This window comes from Vigna unguiculata, chromosome 2 (genome assembly GCF_037176805.1).
Source record: "Vigna unguiculata cultivar grain cowpea cultivar isolate G323 ecotype 2 chromosome 2, ASM3717680v1, whole genome shotgun sequence".
Lineage (NCBI taxonomy): Eukaryota > Viridiplantae > Streptophyta > Magnoliopsida > Fabales > Fabaceae > Vigna > Vigna unguiculata.
The window spans coordinates 34232252-34251566 of NC_140793.1; the positions used below are offsets into that span (position 1 = coordinate 34232252).

General features: G+C 31.3%; 2 protein-coding genes, 1 long non-coding RNA gene and 1 other non-coding gene across 5 annotated transcripts; 1 reads left to right on the forward strand and 3 right to left on the reverse strand.

The window, feature by feature from the left end:
* The first annotated feature begins 1314 nt into the window (after positions 1-1314).
* Positions 1315-3517, forward strand: CTF2A (FAD/NAD(P)-binding oxidoreductase family protein). The gene is made up of 6 exons (XM_028058518.2): positions 1315-1588; positions 1666-1812; positions 1904-1969; positions 2234-2396; positions 2587-2815; positions 2903-3517. Exons 1-6 carry the CDS (start codon positions 1326-1328, stop codon positions 3406-3408), a joined length of 1374 nt encoding a protein of 457 aa, XP_027914319.1. The 5' UTR covers positions 1315-1325; the 3' UTR covers positions 3409-3517.
* LOC114173868 (uncharacterized) lies at positions 2142-5417 on the reverse strand. 2 transcript variants are annotated; one of them, XR_003602620.2, is made up of 3 exons: positions 4111-4575; positions 3891-4038; positions 2142-3322 (listed from the first exon to the last, which is right to left on the reverse strand). It is a non-coding gene; the product is annotated as an uncharacterized LOC114173868 (long non-coding RNA). The 2 variants fall into 2 exon arrangements; XR_003602619.2 differs by lacking the exon at positions 2142-3322 and having other exon boundaries at positions 3737-4038; positions 4111-5417.
* Positions 5418-5479: 62 nt separating this feature from the next.
* TRNAE-CUC (transfer RNA glutamic acid (anticodon CUC)) lies at positions 5480-5552 on the reverse strand. Its single transcript has one exon. It is a non-coding gene; the product is annotated as a tRNA-Glu (tRNA).
* A 1949-nt stretch (positions 5553-7501) lies between these two features.
* PLA-I{BETA]2 (alpha/beta-Hydrolases superfamily protein) lies at positions 7502-9225 on the reverse strand. Its single transcript, XM_028058654.2, has one exon. The coding sequence runs from the start codon at positions 9109-9111 to the stop codon at positions 7525-7527; it is 1587 nt and encodes a 528-aa protein (XP_027914455.1). The 5' UTR covers positions 9112-9225; the 3' UTR covers positions 7502-7524.
* Positions 9226-19315: the final 10090 nt, after the last annotated feature.

Below are 19315 nucleotides of genomic sequence, written 5' to 3' on the forward strand. Positions count from 1 at the left end.
CGGTAGCATGAATAATGTGGTACAATTTAACTAAGCATATGTTAAAAACTCAACTTTAAACCTAATTAAATGTCATAAAATTGGCTTAAGATAAGATATTCATTTATTTATATTTATTTATATATTATAAGCTCATTTTATTTGTAATCAAAGTATTATTTTAACTAAATATTAATAGATGATTCGAGAAACTTAATACCGAGTAAAATAATAAATCAAATTATGATTCTTATATCACATTAAAATGTGTATTTTAAATAGAGATGTCAAAACGAGTCAGATCTGTCGAATCAACCTACCAGCCCGCCAAGAAAAGGTAAACCGAGTTAGAATTTCTAACCCATCAAATTTCTAACTCATCAATCCACTGTAACTTGATTCATTTTTTGTGAACCACAGATAAACCGGATCAAAATGGATCGGGCTAACTCATTTTGTCATCCGTATCTTTAAGTCTCCAAAAACCAATTTTTGAAATGAAATTTACTCCCATTGAAAATTTGTTTTATTTTTATTCGGTGTAATCTCTAACGGTAATGCCGCTTAATAATCGATGTTGATCTCTCGTCTATAGTGTTTATATATGCAAAATACTTAACTAACCACTATCTTAATTAATTTTTGTTTTCATGCAAGTTTGGAGAAAACAGTAATAAATGCAACAATAAATTATTCTAACTCACGTTGCCTTGTCTTTGCCATCCATCCCAACTAACGTGTTGTCTACACATTTAATAATCTGTCCAACTGCTAAATTTGTAAGCATGCATTTTTTGTGTATGCACTTCAAAAAGTGGTGTTTCTTTTAAGCGAATTATACCATTTTAGTGATTAAAAGATGAACAGCAACCACCAGCTGTATAAATAGAGGACCAAGTTATTGCATATTAGTTATGAATTTTTATTTGGTCTTTTCATGGAAAGGTTAATTAGTTGAGGACTTTTAAAATTGAACACCCAGCAGTAATTGCTATTTTATTTAGAGCAGGCCACACAGATATAAACTACTTCACTCCTATTTATTACATGTCAGTTAGATAGATACCTGACATCTTTTTTAATTTATTAAAATTAAGCAGCAATATTAAATTTATAACATATCACTCAATAAACTCAACTAATTATTTATGTAAATTATTACACATGTGTATTTACTTAATAAATAATAATATTTAGTTGTATTGAAATATAAAAAAAAAATTGATAACACACTCATGTTTTGAAAATTTGAGAGACATTTACATTTTGTAAGAGATGTTCCGCACCACTAGTTTGTATGGTCCAGGCTGAAACACTACACACCCCTATCTCCGCCCAGAACCGTGATGCATATTGCGTACCTCCCTCAACATATCACAACATCTATGGCTACAACAACCTCGTCCTTTGTCTTCGTGAAATCTCACACCTCACCGTTTTGTCTCACCAAAACGTTGTTCACGAACATTGATGGGTTTGGACATGGAATTGGAACACGCAGAAGTTACAGAGTCATCAAGGCTCAATCTCAGTCTGGTGTACGAAAGGAACAAGTTGTGATCGTGGGTGCTGGGATCGCAGGCCTTGCAACTGCTCTATCTCTTCACAGGTTACAATTCCAGCTCCCTGCATAGCTACGATCTTGTTTATTCGCTGTGATGAGCTAATGTTTGATTCATGCATCAGACTTGGAGTTCAGTCCCTGGTGCTGGAGCAGGCAGAGTCACTTCGAACCGGTGGAACCTCACTCACCCTTTTCAAAAACGGATGGAGGGTACTCGATGCAATTGGAGTAGCTAATGATCTCAGAACTCAGTTCTTAGAAATTCAAGGGTACATGGATGAACGCATGAAGGAAAATTTTCATCTTTTTTAATCTTTATACCGGCTGAGCTTGATCTGGTTCACATTATCAGCTGTACAGGATGGTGGTGAATTCCGAGGATGGGAGGGAACTACGAGCCTTCAATTTCAAGCAAGAGGATGAAAGGTTTGGGATGATTAATTAGCAGATAATCATGATATGTACAAATATCATTGGGGATGCTTATATTTGTGTATGAAACAGCATTTGACAGAAAACGCCATTGTAGTCTTTTTCAACAGTACAATCAAAAGAGATGAAATAAGCTATTTGAAAAATAAATAAAAAAACGCCCTCATGATAAAAATAAAAAATGAATTATTATTTCATCTTACAATTTTTAACTGTCATCAAGCACTGGTTATTGATATATTAAGGCATGAAATGCAGTCAAGAGGTGCGTGCAGTGGAGAGGAGAGTGCTTTTGGAAACCTTGGCTGGTCAGCTACCAAAGGAAACCATTAAATTTTCTTCACAATTAGCAAAGATTGAAGCCACTTCAGACGGGGATACCTTGTTGGAACTTGTGGATGGGTCAAAGCTGCTTGCAAAGGTGAGTCATGTCATGGTGCTGTAATTATTATAGCATAGCATAGCACTAAATTTTCCAGCTGCATGCATTGGAAATCATTGATCACATGTTTAGTTAATGCAATGATTGGTCATAATTGAAATCTTAGTGTTACAGTGTTCTACGATTTACTGAATGTTGGAAACAGAAAATCGATTTAATCTCTAAATAGACTGTGATAGGGTGCGATGGAATTCGATCACCTATAGCCAAGTGGATGGGATTTCCTGAGCCCAAGTACGTTGGTCACTGTGCTTTCAGAGGACTTGCGTCTTATTCTGATGGACAACCTTTTCGACCCAGAGTGAATTACATCTACGGCAGAGGTTTGCGCGCCGGCTTTGTTCCTGTTTCTCCGACCAAAGTTTACTGGTTCATCTGCTTCAATAGTCCTTCTCCAGGTTGCCAACACGAACAAAATCCATGGTGAAATCACTGACTTTTTGTAGTTGTAACTAGCATGATATTGTGTATATGTTCAATGGCAGGTCCAAAAATAACCGACTCATTGGTGCTGAAGAACCAAGCTAAGGAACTGGTGAAGGATTGGCCTTCAGAGCTATTGAACATAGTGGATTCTACACCAGATGATACTGTGATCAAGACTCCATTGGTAGATAGATGGCTTTGGCCAGCCATAAGTCCTGGTGCTTCTGCTGGAAGAGTTGTGGTGGTTGGAGATGCGTGGCATCCAATGACCCCAAATCTTGGACAAGGAGCTTGTTGTGCACTGGAGGACTCGGTGGTTCTTGCCAAAAAGCTTGCCGGAGCAATCAAATCTGAAGACCCTTCTGTGGAAGAAGCTTTCAGATCCTATGGCGCTGAAAGATGGCCCCGTGTGTTTCCACTAACCATACGTGCAAACCTTGTGGGTTCCGCTTTGCAGTGGGAGAACCCAGTGGTGTGTTCTGTCAGGAACAATATTGTCATACCTAAGCTAGTCAGACTCGGACCATTACTGGAGCATACAAATTTTACTTGTGAGAGTCTATGAAGAAGAAAAACAAGACAATGGCAACCACATTGAAAGATTGTGTATTCACGAAGAATAAACTATATAGACACTGCATTGAATGGGTATAAAAAGAGAGATCTTATAATCACAGCATTGATCCAATCTTAAGTAAGTACATTAAATACTTTCTGGGAACTTCTCCCTTAATGATTGGCTTGCCCCAAAAAAAAAAAAAAATCTAGTGTACTTTTACCAATTAATACAGAATTAACAGTGGAATCACTCAAATTTATTGTTATCCGGAAAGAACTGGTATGATACAATAAAACAGTAACATTAAAACAGATGCATTCCGAAACACTTGAAATCAACCAAAAGAAACATTAATTTTTATATTCTTTTCTTTCGCATGATTAATATGTCTATAATCACTATAACTTGCTCTCCGCTAAAGTAACAGGATTCAACAGAATCGTGTAATACAGTAAAAATTGAAGAGGGTTGAAGATGAATAAACATACAAGCAATCTATTGATAGACAATCTAATAAACAGACGATGCCGCAAGCAGTTCAGGTCTTCTTCCTCGTTGCCGAGAGTCTCGTGAAAAGTGAAGGAAAGACAGAGCACGCTTTTTATGCAGGCGTTGACCATAGTCCGAAATAGAAATCTGCAAGGGATGGGTAAACATAAGAGAGTGATGATGGTAAGGGGTGAATGGTGAGATTGAAGAGAGGGTAACCTTTAATGATGATGTGACGGAGAAGTGGGAGCAGAGAAGAACCAGAGAACGACGGCGCAGAAGAGAACGAGGAGAGGGATGAGATGGACGGCGTTTTGTGCTGATCTGAGACGAGAGAGGTGTCTCTGGGCAACGTGGGAGAGGGGATCGTATGTGGGGAGGTGTTGGTCGGTGTCCATGTCCAAGTCCAAGTCCAAGGATGGTTTCTTCCGCCAAACACTACCACTGCCACTCCACGACCTCTGCATATGTTAACGTTGTCTTTGTCTTGTCTCTGTGTTTTCTTGTGTTGCTTGAACTGGAATCGATTGACACCGCAGAGAAGAGGAATACAAATAAGGCAACAAAGAGGGATGCTATCCTTTCACATGACTCCTCCAATTTCCTCTCTCTCTCTCTCTCCTTATGTCATACTTGCGTATACCCTTTCCTACAATTTTTTTTTTTTCATTGTCAAATGGTTTTTTTTTTTTTTTTTGGCCGGCGTATATTCATACGGTCTGCATTGCTTGTATAATCCCAATATTTTAATATCTCGTTTATTTCATTTAAAATATTTCTTATTTAATTGATCCTGTATATTTTTTTTTATTAATTAAACTTATTTTTATACTTTATTCATATGAAGATAAATCTGTGCTGAAAATATTATTTGAGAAAGCACAAAATTAAGTAGGGAATTATAGTTTTCAAACACTTTTACCCCTTCTAACGATGAAGAAAGGCCAATGTTAAAGTTATTGAATGTTTATGTTGTTGCACAACAAACGATGAAGAGAATTCTCATTCTTATAGATGACACTGTCTGTCTGTTATTATCTTTTCTGTTTTTTGAGTTTGAAAGTGCTAAAAGATTAAAAGAAGAAAAAAATTATGATTCATGTTTATCTTCTGAGTAGTAGGTACCGATACAATAAGAAACACGTGTAAAATAAGCATAAGATTTAGAAGAGGAGATGATTGTAAGGAAGATGATCTGAAAGTTTGAAATTTGCATAGAAGAAAAAAAAGATTTTAGTTTGAAAGACGGCATTATCTGGTATTGAAGATATGGATGATAAAGGTGGTGGGATGATAAAGATGTGGACAGAAAAAAGTGGTGAGAGCTGAACTGCATAATTTGAAGCTGAGATACTCACTTATTCAGCCGCGTCATGCTGAATGATACCGATATATCACAAAAAAATGTGAAAGGGTGGCATCACAAAAAGCAACGGAGAAACAGATACGTGTGGGGGTGGTGCCTTTTTGCAGAACAATCGCCAACAATGGACAGTGGCAATCCCACTCAACCACACCTTTTTTCCTTTTCATGAAAACGCTTCCAAATCAAAATGATGAATGAAAAAAAAAGACAACCTTAAAATAATTCCGTTGCCAGGACTTGAACCCGGGTCTTTCGGGTGAGAGCCGAATATCCTGACCAACTAGACTACAACGGATTTCTGATAACAATTTGTACGTTATTTTATTAAGATATATTAATATAAATAAGAAAAGCAACAACATTTTTTAATAGTAGAAATGCATAGGTTATAAGTGGAGAGAAATATCATAATATTTTGTAATTAAAAAATTGAAGTTTTAAAATCATTTTTTGTGTGAATGTGTTAATATTCTATCCATATTTATTTTACCATAATCAGTGTGTCATCTTATTTTTGTGGATCTTGTTATTGGACCGTATATACAATCATATTTTATTTAGTTTTACTGAGTGATATAGTTTCTTAAAGGTGGAAATGTCCAGAATTTAAACGTGAAATGGATACTTATTCACCCTAAATTATTGGAGCTTCCTACTATGACAGTGTCATCACGAAAAAGCTTATCCCTACACAACTACTCAACCTCAAGTTTGTGCTGAGAGGTTAAAGGTGATGCCATGCATGGCTGTCGCTATAGGTAATTATGAGTATCTTTGATTTTGGAATGACAAAAACGTTCCATGCATAAAATTAAGCTTGTGTACCAATATTTTTCAAATTAAAAAAGATATATCTTTTATTTTAATTATTGTATAAGTAAGAGTTTCACATCTTAGGTTAAGTGAAAATAAGAAAACAGATCACGTCGAAAAGAATAAATTTTAAATATTTTTTGGAGATCCGTGATTAAAGAAACATAATATATGTTTTTTTTTAATTATTCAAATTTTCAAACAAATACAAAACAAAATTCCTATTAATGGATTTTACTAGATAAATTAAAATAACAATTTATAATATAAAATTCTTAAAAATAGTTTTTCCAACTTTTAACCTTTATTTATGTTCATATGCCAAAAACTACATGATTTATTTATTTTCACTATTAATAATAAAAATAACATAACAAAACAGACATTAATAAACAAATCATGTTTCACATAAATTAGCATGAAAATCATATTTAATTTATTTATTGTATTAAGGATTTTCCACATAGTAAACTCGTATAATGAGAGGTACACAGAGCATAAAGCATAGAATATGTGTAAGAAAATTGAACAAGTTATCAATAACAAATTCTTAAATAATATTTTTTTATAAATATTTTTTCTGTTAAATCTGAAAAAAAAAAAAGACTTAGTTCAGAGACATTCGATATATGTCTTGGTCAAGTGATAGTGCATTGGATTATTTATAAGAGTAGAAACACTTATATATTGATAAATGGTGGTTTCTGATTTGGGGTGAATTTTGTGTTGAAGAGAAATGGGTATGAACCCTATAACGAAAGTGAGAAAAATGGAAGACGTCCATTACCGGTTTTGTGAAACAGGAGGAAATCACATCAATAGGAGGAGATTCCAAGATAAGTGAAGAAGATCCGCCACTTTAGATTGGAGATTCAAAGATAAGATTTTTGGATCTAAGGAGAACATGAAAACTTGAGAGAAAACTCATAAATCACTGTTTCATAATACTCAAATTTTAATACAGAATATTTTACAAAAATTTATATATTATGGACCAAAACACCAAAAAATCCAACACAATTAAAGGTATGATAAAGTCTAAACAGAAACATTACAAAAATTATAAAAAGTTCATATTCTACTATCCGTAGTCCAAAATCTCTTTAAGGATTTTTTTGAGGCTTGTGGACATAATTTCATAAACTACTTTGAAATCTTTATGACGTTCCGAAACATGTCTCCATCGTATATTCTCGATCTTATATAACTTAGAAATTGTGGGGTAATTATATTTTCATCAGAGTTTATTATTTTAAATGGTTTATAGGTCTAATATTTAAATTTTTGGTATTTGTCTAAAGATTTAGATTCACTGGCAAGTAGACAGGATATGATAATAAATTCTTAATAATATTTTTGTTATAGATTGTTAAGTGTGATGTTGTGAATAAATGATTAGGTTTGATTGCGGAGCATAAGAAATGGAGGATATATATGTAAGAGACTGATTAGGATTAAGATGGACTTGGTAAACAATTAGACATAGACATGGATCCCTGTCTACTGAGATTCACAGTTAAGGCTTTAGCCCTGCTAGTGTACAATTTTTTTACATTGGCGCTTTGGTCTTGCATCAACCGCGCCAAGCTTCTCTTCGCATTCGCTCTGAACGGACAATTCGACGCCAGAAACCCATCCACCAAATGCAGGTAAGCTTCCAAGTCATGGCAACACGCCATGTCCGCGTCCGGCTTAAGGTACGGCGACATCTTCGTCTGCACGCGCAGCTCCGTTCCCACGTGCGAGTACGCCAACGGCGTCGTCTCCTCCAACACTCCCCCTCCCACGCTCCGTATTTTCTCTTCAAGCTCCTCGCTCACGAAGATCCCAGGCACGCGCGTAATCACGTCCTGCGAGTTCACTATCCGCAGAACTTTCACGTTCTTCGCCGTCACGCGATCGCCGAACGCCTTGTTCCCCGCGCGCGGCCCACCGAAGGAAAAAACAGCCACGGGTGGAACTCCGGTGCAGCACGTGCTTATTTCGTCGGCCACCAATAGAGCCAGCGTCGCGCCCAGGCTGTGTCCTGTCACGGTAATGCTCAACTCTTCTCCTCTGTACAGATTCACGAGTCTCTTCACTTCCTCCACAACGGACTCTGAAAGACTCGCCACGTGTGCGCCTTTGGTCTTGTACAGACTCATGAACCCACACTCCACCTTGGGCTTTCCTTGCCCTTCCGGAACTCCCTCGAGGTCAACCAATTGGGCCCTCATATTCTCGGCCCATTCCAGACACGTCGAGGTTCCGCGGAGAGAGATAACAATGTCTCTCCTTCCCATCCGCGCGATCTCACTTCTGTCTTCGCAAACGGCCACGTACCCGACCCAGCTCGATCTCTGGGTCATCCACCCAAGATCCGGGGCCACGTCATCCACCCATTTCGGCAACCCGATCGATGACGTGGCGTAGAGGCTTTTCGTCACTCTGTACGATCTATCAGGAAGCGCCACGTGGCGGGGGTGTGGCGGCTCCTCGGTTGACATGGCAGGGTCGGAGTGAAAGGCCTGATACGCGGCTTGGACGAATTCGCCGTAGCGGACGACTTCTCGCCGGAGATTCTCGTCCAGAGGATCCAGCATCCCTTTCCAGTCGTTGCTGCCGTGGTACTCTCTCCACCGCCCGCCGAGGATGTTCCTCGGGGAATACTCCGCCGTCATGGAGAGCAGCCGCTGGAGGCGATTGAGGTGGCGCGGGGACATTTCCTCGTTCGCCTTCATCTCCGGCCAGAGCCTTGCCAGGTTGAGGCCTTCGAGAAAGCTTCTTCCTTTCTTTTCCTTCGGGTGGTTGATGATTGGTTGGTGCGGGTGTTGTTGTTGGTGGTGGTGGTGGAGTTGGGAGGGTGGGTCGACGGGCTTCTGGGTCTCGAGGAGCTTGTCGAGGTTGGCGAGGTGCAGGCGAGTTGACTCGGTGGAGACAAAGGGCTTCTGAAAGGTTGAGGAAGAGGAGGAGGCTTGGCATCGGAAGCTGAAGCTGGGGCACCTTATTGCCTGAAACTTGTGAAGGTTGTGGGCTGGTACGGTGGAGCTGAACTGCATCATGGTGAATTGATTCGAAAGAAAAAATGGTGGTTTTGATGGGAAAATGAATGAAGGGTCGTTGAGCAGATAGGTGAAGACAGCTTCAAGGAGGAGATGCTGCAAATTGAATGGATCAAGTCATTGAAGGGTGTATTTAAAGAGGTGGTAGTTGGCGTTACAATTTTGCCATTACAACATCTTGTAATTACGTGAGATACCCATTCAGTTATTATTTTACCCCCTTTTATTCTCCACTCAATTCCTTTTAACACCCTCCAAGGAATAACAACAGTATTAAACAAAAGCAAATGACATCATGCCAGAAGAGAATAAGTAAGAGACAAAATTAAAATAAAAATCCCTCTCCTCATTTGTATTCATTTTAATATAATTTATGAAAAATAAATTTCTTTTTTTTTCTTACGAGTATTTATAAAAAGTTATCCATATCGACTTGTAGTATAATTAATTGTGTACAACTGTAAAAGGATGCAAAAAGACATGAGAATAAATATATGTTTTTGTTAAATAAGTCATCAGAGAAAATTAAATTCTTTACTAAATTTTTTGATGTTTTATTTTCTATCAATTTTTCAAAAATATACGAATACTGGTTTTAATATTTTAAAATATATAAATTTTTTTAATATACCGATGTCAATATTAGTATATTTTGAAGGATAATAAAGATACAGGATAAAATAGTCAGCAGAAAATCTGAACCCCTCCCTGTCAGAGATAGAAAGTTCGCAATATTCAATAAAATAAATTATCTGTATACTGTTATTTCTTAATAATAAATACGCGTAGAAAAAGAAAACAAGGTTTATAACGAAGCGCGTACGGGATGAATTTGAGTGTGAATGCATTCGATATTTTGGCAAGGGAAGCTGAAAACGCAGTAGTTTAGTCACATTCCATAAAAGTCTGCGGGCACGGCGTAACGGTGTCACTCGCTTTGTCCTTGAAATGACCCATTTGTCCCTGAAAAAATCAAAATATAATTATAATAATAGCATTATCTCATCATGAATTATAGCCTGTTTGACTCGTAAAAACATCCATCTTACTATTATTAAGAAATGTAAATCTTGTCAACTTCCCAAAGTCAAAACTATTATTTATTCATTCATTTATTAATTAATTATCATTGTTATAATTATTATTTTCATCTCGTTTTATTTTGCCCCATTCTGTATATCTCTTCCTGTCCTGTGACGTACTTATGAGATGATAGTTTAAATATAATTTTTGTGTGATACAACCTTGTTTTTTCCTTTGGGTTAAAAAAACTTATAATGGACAAGATTTAGAAAAATAAATTAAATAATAATTAGTAAATTATAAAATTTATAAAATATTAATGTTGTCATGTGCGTGTCCAACATATGGTCAGTTTCATTAATTTGATAAGCAATAAGACATCCATAAAATATTGAAAAACCTATTTGATGTCTGGCGATAGTCAAAAAATGTTACTTTGGTGGGACTGAGAAGAAGGAGTCATCAATGCAATTTGGAATTTGGCTCAACAGTGCGAGGATGAAAGTTTTGATGCAGATATATAACGTATATATTTTGAAGAGTGGAAGCATATGCATGGAAAATATAGATGTTGGAGGTTTGGGAAGGCATTTTGATCCCGCAATGTTGCACTAAAGGAGTTTGAACATTGAATAAGCAACAGAAGAGAACAAGTCTGGTCAAGTCAAATACTTGTTTCAAAAAGACGAACTGGGAAGAAAAGAAAGAAAACCTCGTTCGTTGGTTTGGATGTGCTCGCACAGGTGTCTGTCTTTTTACCAGTTCAATTCTGAGAACAGAGTCTAATGTTTGGATAGTAAATTAGTGAATTGTTCTGCATACCAAAGGTAGCAGCATTTAAGTGTTTGTGAAAATGCCGCCGGATGCTGGTTTGAATTCATGGTCTTATCTTATGTCATACAAATCGCTTTATTCTTTGTTTTACCACATTTATTCTCCTTTCTTACTTTAGCTTTATTTTTCTATTATCTTCATCCTCCTACAAGCATATTAATTGCAGACTTGTTCTCGTGTCATGCGTTAATATTTATTTTAATCTTTGATGTAATTTGATTATCCAACTTTAAAAATTAATGAATATGTTGGAAGTCCCACCTCGAATAGAGATAAAGTCAATTCACAATATATAAGTGAGTGTAATACTGATCTTACAAGTTGGATTTGTAGAGTTAAGTTAGGTTTAAAGTCCACTTCTAACATGGTATTAGAGTCAAGTTAGACTATCCTAACGAATTTTCTTATACATTTTGTTTCACCCGTTATTAGACCGCTAACCGGACCACCCACTAATTTCTAGTCCCACATGAATATACTTCGACGTCAATATAATTAACTCCAGCTTAATATTTTTTGGATGACCGAAATATTAATTTATTAAAATGAACATTTTGTTTTGATAATATATTTTTTTTTTCATTTTCTTAACCTAATTTATACACTTTTATTTCAAATTTAAATCTATCAATTTTACATAACTAAACATAAAATATTAATATGTTTAATTAATATAATTTTAAAACATGAATAAACAAGTTGTAAAAAATTATAATATTTAAACTGTTCTTAATAAATTTAAATATTAATGAAATTTAAATATAATTCAACCGGTATAAATAAAGTGTAGAAAAATTCTACACGTGATTTATTCACATAATACGAAACCTATAAATACTATATTTTTTTCTTTTTTTTTTCTTTTTCACACTGAGGCATGGCACTACACAAAGAAGATAATCATGACACAGACAACACCACTACTCTGCAACAAAAACCTTAGGACAGAAAAATACGAAAGTATAAAGCAACAACAGATTTTTCTTCAATAACATGTGTGTTTAAAAATATATGTCTGTCCCACCCCCATCGTCACTTTTATAGGAAGTGGAAGAACCACTCAAAAGGGTCACTGTAATCATACTTCAAAAAGCTATGGTAATCATTTTAATAATAATATATTAAAATTATTGACATTTGCAAATATTGTCAAACACTTAATAATGTGACATAAAATAAGTAAAAAAATTATATTATTTTATTATTGTGTTAATATTTTTCATTTCATGTTTATGTTGTTTTTTTACTGGTCATTTTTCGGCTTACCATAGGGATGATAATAGGTAGAATGCTATGTTCATCTTATTATATTGCGGGTAGAAGTTTTTTATTTTTATTATATGTTAAAATTATAAATTTCACTTCAAGATAATTTTATAATATATAAATAACTACAAATCTTATTTTACAAATTAATTTATGAACTTAAATTAGATTTAAAATCTACTTCTTAATATGATATCAGATCAATACTTACAAAACTTGATATTTAACATTTTTTTTCATTTAACATTGGTTATATTATCAGCAGAATCCTTCCTTGAACGTGTTTGATTTAAATAGTATATGTAAATATTGCAATTAATGGTTATGAATATTATTTTTATATAATTCAAATCTTTATCCCATTTTAAAATTTTGAAAATAAAATTATATCTATAACAATATATAAAGAGATTTCCTTTTTTGTATCAATTTTACCCTTTAAAATATAATTATTTATAAAAATTTTAAAATTGACTGTTACTTTTACAATTTTTTTATAAAATCATCTTCTTTTCTTTTTTTTTATTTATCTACAGTTATTCTCTATTTTTTCTGATATATTTTACTTTATTTTAATAAATATATTTTTATTTTATATATTATAATTTAATAATATTACATTATCATCATCTACTAATATAATATCACGTATAATTAAAAATGTGACAACACCTCAGTAGTATTGTAAAGATAATTAAAGTAAAGTTAAAAAATGCTTGGTTTGTTTATAAATGAATTTGTTGATTAAAACTTTTTTTCTAATTTAATAAAAGAAAGTGTTTTTCACGCATTGATAATTGGAGATCCACAAACACATGCAAGATGAATATGCATGTGATCTCGATTAAGTTTAGTGAAAACAAATAATCATTCTTCATGGTTTTATGCAAACTTACAATTACTTTTATAATTTGGTGAGAAAAAACGCCCCAATATAATACTGTCAGACACCTAATAATTTTAGCATGGAATCAATATAATAATTATTTATTTATTGGAAAGTGGGTTTTATTGGACACGATTTGTCGAACTGACAAGTTTTCATCACTTTATTTGTTGTCTTTATATTTATCATTTTAGGTTTTGTTTTTATTGACCCCTTTTGGGGGCACACTGTCCCTGATCTCTGTCCCATCACATGGCATGCATGCCTTTAATAAACTTTTTTTTTCTTTTGGCATTTTTAAGGTGACATTTTATGTATCATTAAAAAATAAAACAAAAAACATTAGAGTAAAATTGTTAAATGTTCTTGTTGTTTGATGCAGTGGCTGGGTTCACTACCACATATGCAAAGAGAAAGCAAAACGCACTTTACATCACATCTTTCTTTCAAAAATCTTTTAAACATGTAATACATTTTATTTTATTTTTTTCATATACAATTTTATTTTAGTGGACATTAATTGCTTCCGATTAATCATTTACCTTGGAAAATGGGTGATCTTTTATGTATACCGTAAAAATTCAAATTATTACTTTTATCTATAATTATATATAAAAAAAATACGATTTCCTATATTGTGTCAACTTTTCATAATTTCAACTTTATCCTTTACAATATAATTATTTGTTAAAGTTTTTAAAATTAATAGTTATTTTTACAAATTTTTATAAAACTATTTATTTATCTTTTTCTTCTTTTTCTTTTATTCATCAATAGTTTTTCTTTTTCATATTTTTTTCATATATTTCACTTTATTTTTTATAAATATAATTTTATTTTATTTATTAACTTAATAACATTACAATATCATCAACTACTAATATAATATCATGCATATTCAAAAAATGCGTACACACAGGTACAATAGCGCTTGTGTTTACCCTAGTTTCATTTAAGATGTTTGTGTAAGGATTTGCATCAATAATATATAATAGGTTTAATTAGTCGAATGATACCCACTTTTATTTAAATATGTCAGTTTGATACCCGCTTTTAAAAAGGTGTCAATTGAGTCTCATCTTTTGAAAAAATACCTCAATTAGGTCCTTTTCAACAACAAATTATTAACATTGTTAACTGTATTGATATTTAAAATGACTTATAAAATTAAGTATTGATATTTATATTAAAAGTTAGTGGTAAAAGTCATGAATTAAGTTAACGACTTTAATATTTTTTGTCCGAAAGGGACTTGATTAAGATATTTTTTCAAAAATTGGAACTAGATTGACACATTTTTAAAAGTGAGTACCAAACTGAAACATCTAAACAAAAGTAGGTACCATCCTACTAATTATATATATATATATATATATATATATATATATATATATATATATATATATATATATATATATATATATATATATATATATAACCCCAAGCAAGTTGTTTATAAGCACGTGATCTTGCTTAAGTATAAAAAAGGTATTAATCTCGGGAATTTAATATAAGCATGACACAAGTTTTGATGGTTTGGTGGAGCAATATGATATTATAGATCTTCCGCGGAAGAGAATATTATGTTTGATGTCAAACACCGTGTATCCCATCTTCGGTTGAGTACGGAACGAGGGAAAAATGTTCACACAGGGAGATAAACTATATAATAGTAGCAACAATTTGTGTGTTCATGGCACTTGCTTTTGTTTATTATGGTTTAACTGGGTAGTGACAAAGACCGATGAAAATTTGATTGATAATGAGTGTTGATTAGAGAATGAAATTAAAAAGTCAGCAAAAGTAAAATGTGTTTATTATGGTTGGGTTTTGGAGAGAGTAGTTGAGTGTATGTTATATACTATTATATTCATCTCTTTTTACCAGAAACTATTTCGATTTCATCAATTTAACATCGTATTAAGCATGTTATTTCCTTTTTGACATATGTTGTTTTGTGAAGATTTTTAAAAGGAAAAAGATTTTTTTTTTACAAATTAAAAATAAAAATTCTACGGTGTAATAAATATAGTTCAGTAATATTTTACTTTATATTTTGATACTTTTGTTTTCTCAATCTTTCGTAACTTCTTTTAATTGTTTGAAATGTATCATAGTGTTTACTCATTATTAATAAATATATTGAAGATTTGAAATGTATTATTATATCGTAAACATTCGCTTAAGTTTCTATTCTATTAAGTTTACATACCGTCTAAATTTGTATTTGGAAATGAAAAAAGTTTTAGACCGATAATTATGTGATTTTATTTTCAAAAAAAATAACTTTATATTATGTTACATTTTATTTTATATATAAAGATAAAGTATATGAATAAAATAAAATAATAAATTTCTCCTATAACATATATCTCTCGTATCTTTATAATTCTTATAAATTATCAACACTCATAATATTTTATACTATAATTATATGATCCATAATATTTTATATTGTAATATGACTCTTAAAATTTTATAAATTTGCATTTCAATTAAGTCTGCATCAAACTTTTAAGATTAAAATGTGAACTTAATAAGAGTTTATTAGTTATTGTTAATAAATATATTGAAGGTATATTATAATTGACCATAATAGTATAATATAAGAAATTGTCTAAATTATTTTGTCTAATAATGTTACAACATGTAGCAACTTCTATGAAATACATGTGAGAAAAGAAGTTCCACATCGATGGGAACTTGCTTTGAGACTTACTTTTAATGTTATAAAAGGAGTCCAGTGCTTTCTTAGGTAATAATTATAAAGTCTCTCCCTTTCTACTCCTTTTTGCTTTATTTGCTTGAGAGAAAAATTAAGAAAGAATATTAGTTTCTCTCCTCTGAGAGCTGAGAGAGAATATTAGTTTCTCTCCTCTGAGAAAGAATATTAGTTTCTCTCCTCTAATACCCAACAATACACATATATAATATAAATAAACATGTCCGGAAAAATAGAATTCTCACGAAAATAAAATCAATGATAAAAGTAATCGATTTTATAATTAAAAATATGATGATAATCCTTGCTCCAATAAATATTATACCATTTAATTGTATCTTAGTAATCATATATTTACTTTTAACTTTAACCTTCACATCCTTTAATCTAAATTCCTCACTTTCATAATCAATGAAGATATGTGATGTGATTATTGCATGAAATTCTTTGTCTACATATTCAAATGTGAAACACCCAAACACTTTTAAATAAATTTATGATGTTAAATTGATGTTATCAACATCTCTTTGACGTGGCACTCTAAAATAAGAAATGTTAATGCAAACAACTCTTATCACCTTCCACATGCATGTCTTCAATGCACCATCTAACGGTTGAAAGTTGATAACTATGTAACCCACTCACTAAATTTTGAGTAATGCTGTCCTCTCAATATGCAAAGTGCACCATAACATAAAGTAAAACATATTGAACAAGTTTTGATAATAAAATTTTGAATTAAAAAAGTTTTCTATGTCTTCATGATTGGTTTTTATTGAACGTAAAATCTCAATTTTTTTACATATATTTACACTCAACATTTAATAAATATGCGAATACAGTAATGTGATGGCATTTAAATTCATCTACAAGAGCACTCAATGTGTTTTATTTAAAGGTGACTTTTTTATTTTCTCCTATGTCTCCTTGCTGAAAAAATGTATTTGATAACATTTAAATAATTAATAAAGCGATCAACTTTACATATTCATTAAATATTATATATTTAAAGCACCAAAAAAAAAACATTAAAAATGTCATTACATGTGTTAGAGCTGAGAAAAAAATTGAATATACAATCCGTTAAATGGGATAAACGGATAATATTGAATAAATAAATTTTAATAAAATAGAAAATTGTAATAGAATTGGAATAATATATTAAAATTTTATGGATACAAATTTATATTTTAACATTTATAAATATATTTTAAAATTTATTTTTAATATGATGTTATTTTGTTAAAATGTGTTAACAAGTTATATAAAATCATAATTAATTGTAACAGTTATTATTAAAATTATACATATAATTTTTTTAGTTAAAAATTTATTATATTTATGTCATTTATCTAAAACAAAAATAACTTTTTTTTTTCATTTAAAAAAATTAATTTAATATAGGTTCACAATCCAAAAACTTCAACCAAAATAACATGTAACCTGAACAACCCAAATCCGATTAATTAAATGATCAAGTATAAATTTTAAAATATTAAATTTAAGTTATATTTATCACATTAAAATTGAAACTAATGTTCATTCTCATGTTCTCGTATGGTTAAGAAAGAAACTGATAAACAGTCTTTTACAAAGGTAGTTGGTACAGTAAATAATTTTATTTTTTTTAATTTTTAAAAACATCAGCCTTTTACAAAAGTGGTTCTTAAAGTAAATCCATTCCTTTCTTGAAAAACAATTTTCATGTCTCAAAATACCATTACTCACCTAAGGTCCCATCACTTTCTTTTTTTTGTTTTGTTTTTGGAACCTTTTAATGTTGTGCTTCTCTGCCCCCATTTGGCACCCATAATGGGGTCACATAGTAGCAGTGCAAACACACTAACCAAAAATTAAAGATAGTGTCTTTATTTGTATATTATAATTTTTATCGGAAATTGTAAGTTCTTAGTTATCTATTACATTTATATATTATATTTTAATAGTAACATACGAATAATTATTTTTATGCTATTTCAACGTTATATTAATTTATTAAGATTTAAGGAGTAATTTAAAATTCGTACACGCTCCCACAATACAAATATTTGTATTGCTACAACATATATTTGCACAATATTTAAACTACTGAATTGTTTAGTAATATTTGGTTGGTGGTAATAGGGGAATAGCAGGAATTTTAGTATCACTTCCAACCCCACAAGATTTGCCCCAAAAAAAACAAATCTTAGACATCAATAAGAAAGGTTCTAATTTAAAGATATACTAGTCTTTTCAAGTCTCATCTTAACTTGTAATAACTATCTTGAATTTTTCTATTTTACTTTTCACTTTAGTCTTTTTTATTCAACTTTTTTGAAAGTTTATTCTACCAATCAGGTGCATATATGTTGATTTTTAAGTAATATTTTTAAGTCCCACGTATAATAATATAAATAAGATAATAATATAAATAAGAGAATAATAGAAAAATATTATAAAAAATAAAGAATTGTTTTCAAAAGTGCTACCACAACTCAATATGTCTCTTGATTGTACGAGGAACTTAGGTAGTTGTGGGTGAGTCATCGAAAAGTTTATAATTTTCGCTAAAAAAATTAAGTTCAGATTTTTCACTAATTTTTCTTATGTTGTTCCTCAGTTGTGCCTTCAAAGTACATTGGTGATCATTAATTTTAAAATTTTAAAATATATTAAAATTATCTTTAAAATATCAAAAAACAATGTGTTTGTAATACTTAATAGAAGAAAAAAAAAACTATGCAGAGAGACTGGATTAAGAAAAATTACTCTAAAAAGTTTGCAGTTTTAGTCTATAAAGAATTGTTGAGTAATGATTTTTCTATATTATTAATAATAAGATTATTTTTTGTGCTTTCAAATTTAATCTCTTCGTATGTTTTTAAAATTTAAATAAATATTTTTTCTGGTGTTACTCCTTTTTGCTAATTACTTTTTAAATTTAAATAACCATTCATAATAATAATAAAAAAGTAGTAACTATTTTGTTAATTATATTATTTTTTAATGTCTTCTCGAGTTAGAGAATAGATGTGAATAATTTTCAACTTGCCAATAAAACAATCAATATAAATATATTTTACATGACCCGGTTATCCAAAATAAGATAAAATTGCAATAATTAAAAATATGCATCAAATAATATTTATAAATATAACTATGCAAAAAAATGTTAAAAGTATATCTTATAATTAATAATAAAATAAAATAAATAGTTACAATAATAATATCTCAATAATATATCAAGTATTTAATGATCTATTTTAACGTGAACAAGAGCCAATAATATTTTGTTAACAATCAACTATTTGATGCTCTATTCTTACATGAATGATGATCAAAAGTTGTGTTTTAACCAGTTCATAAATAAAATGATAATCAATATTTATATATTTGGACTTATAATAGTAGTTAAGAGCATGTTCCATAATAGACTCTTATAAAAAAATACGTAATTGCGTCAATTTAAGTTTCAAAATCTTTGAGTACTT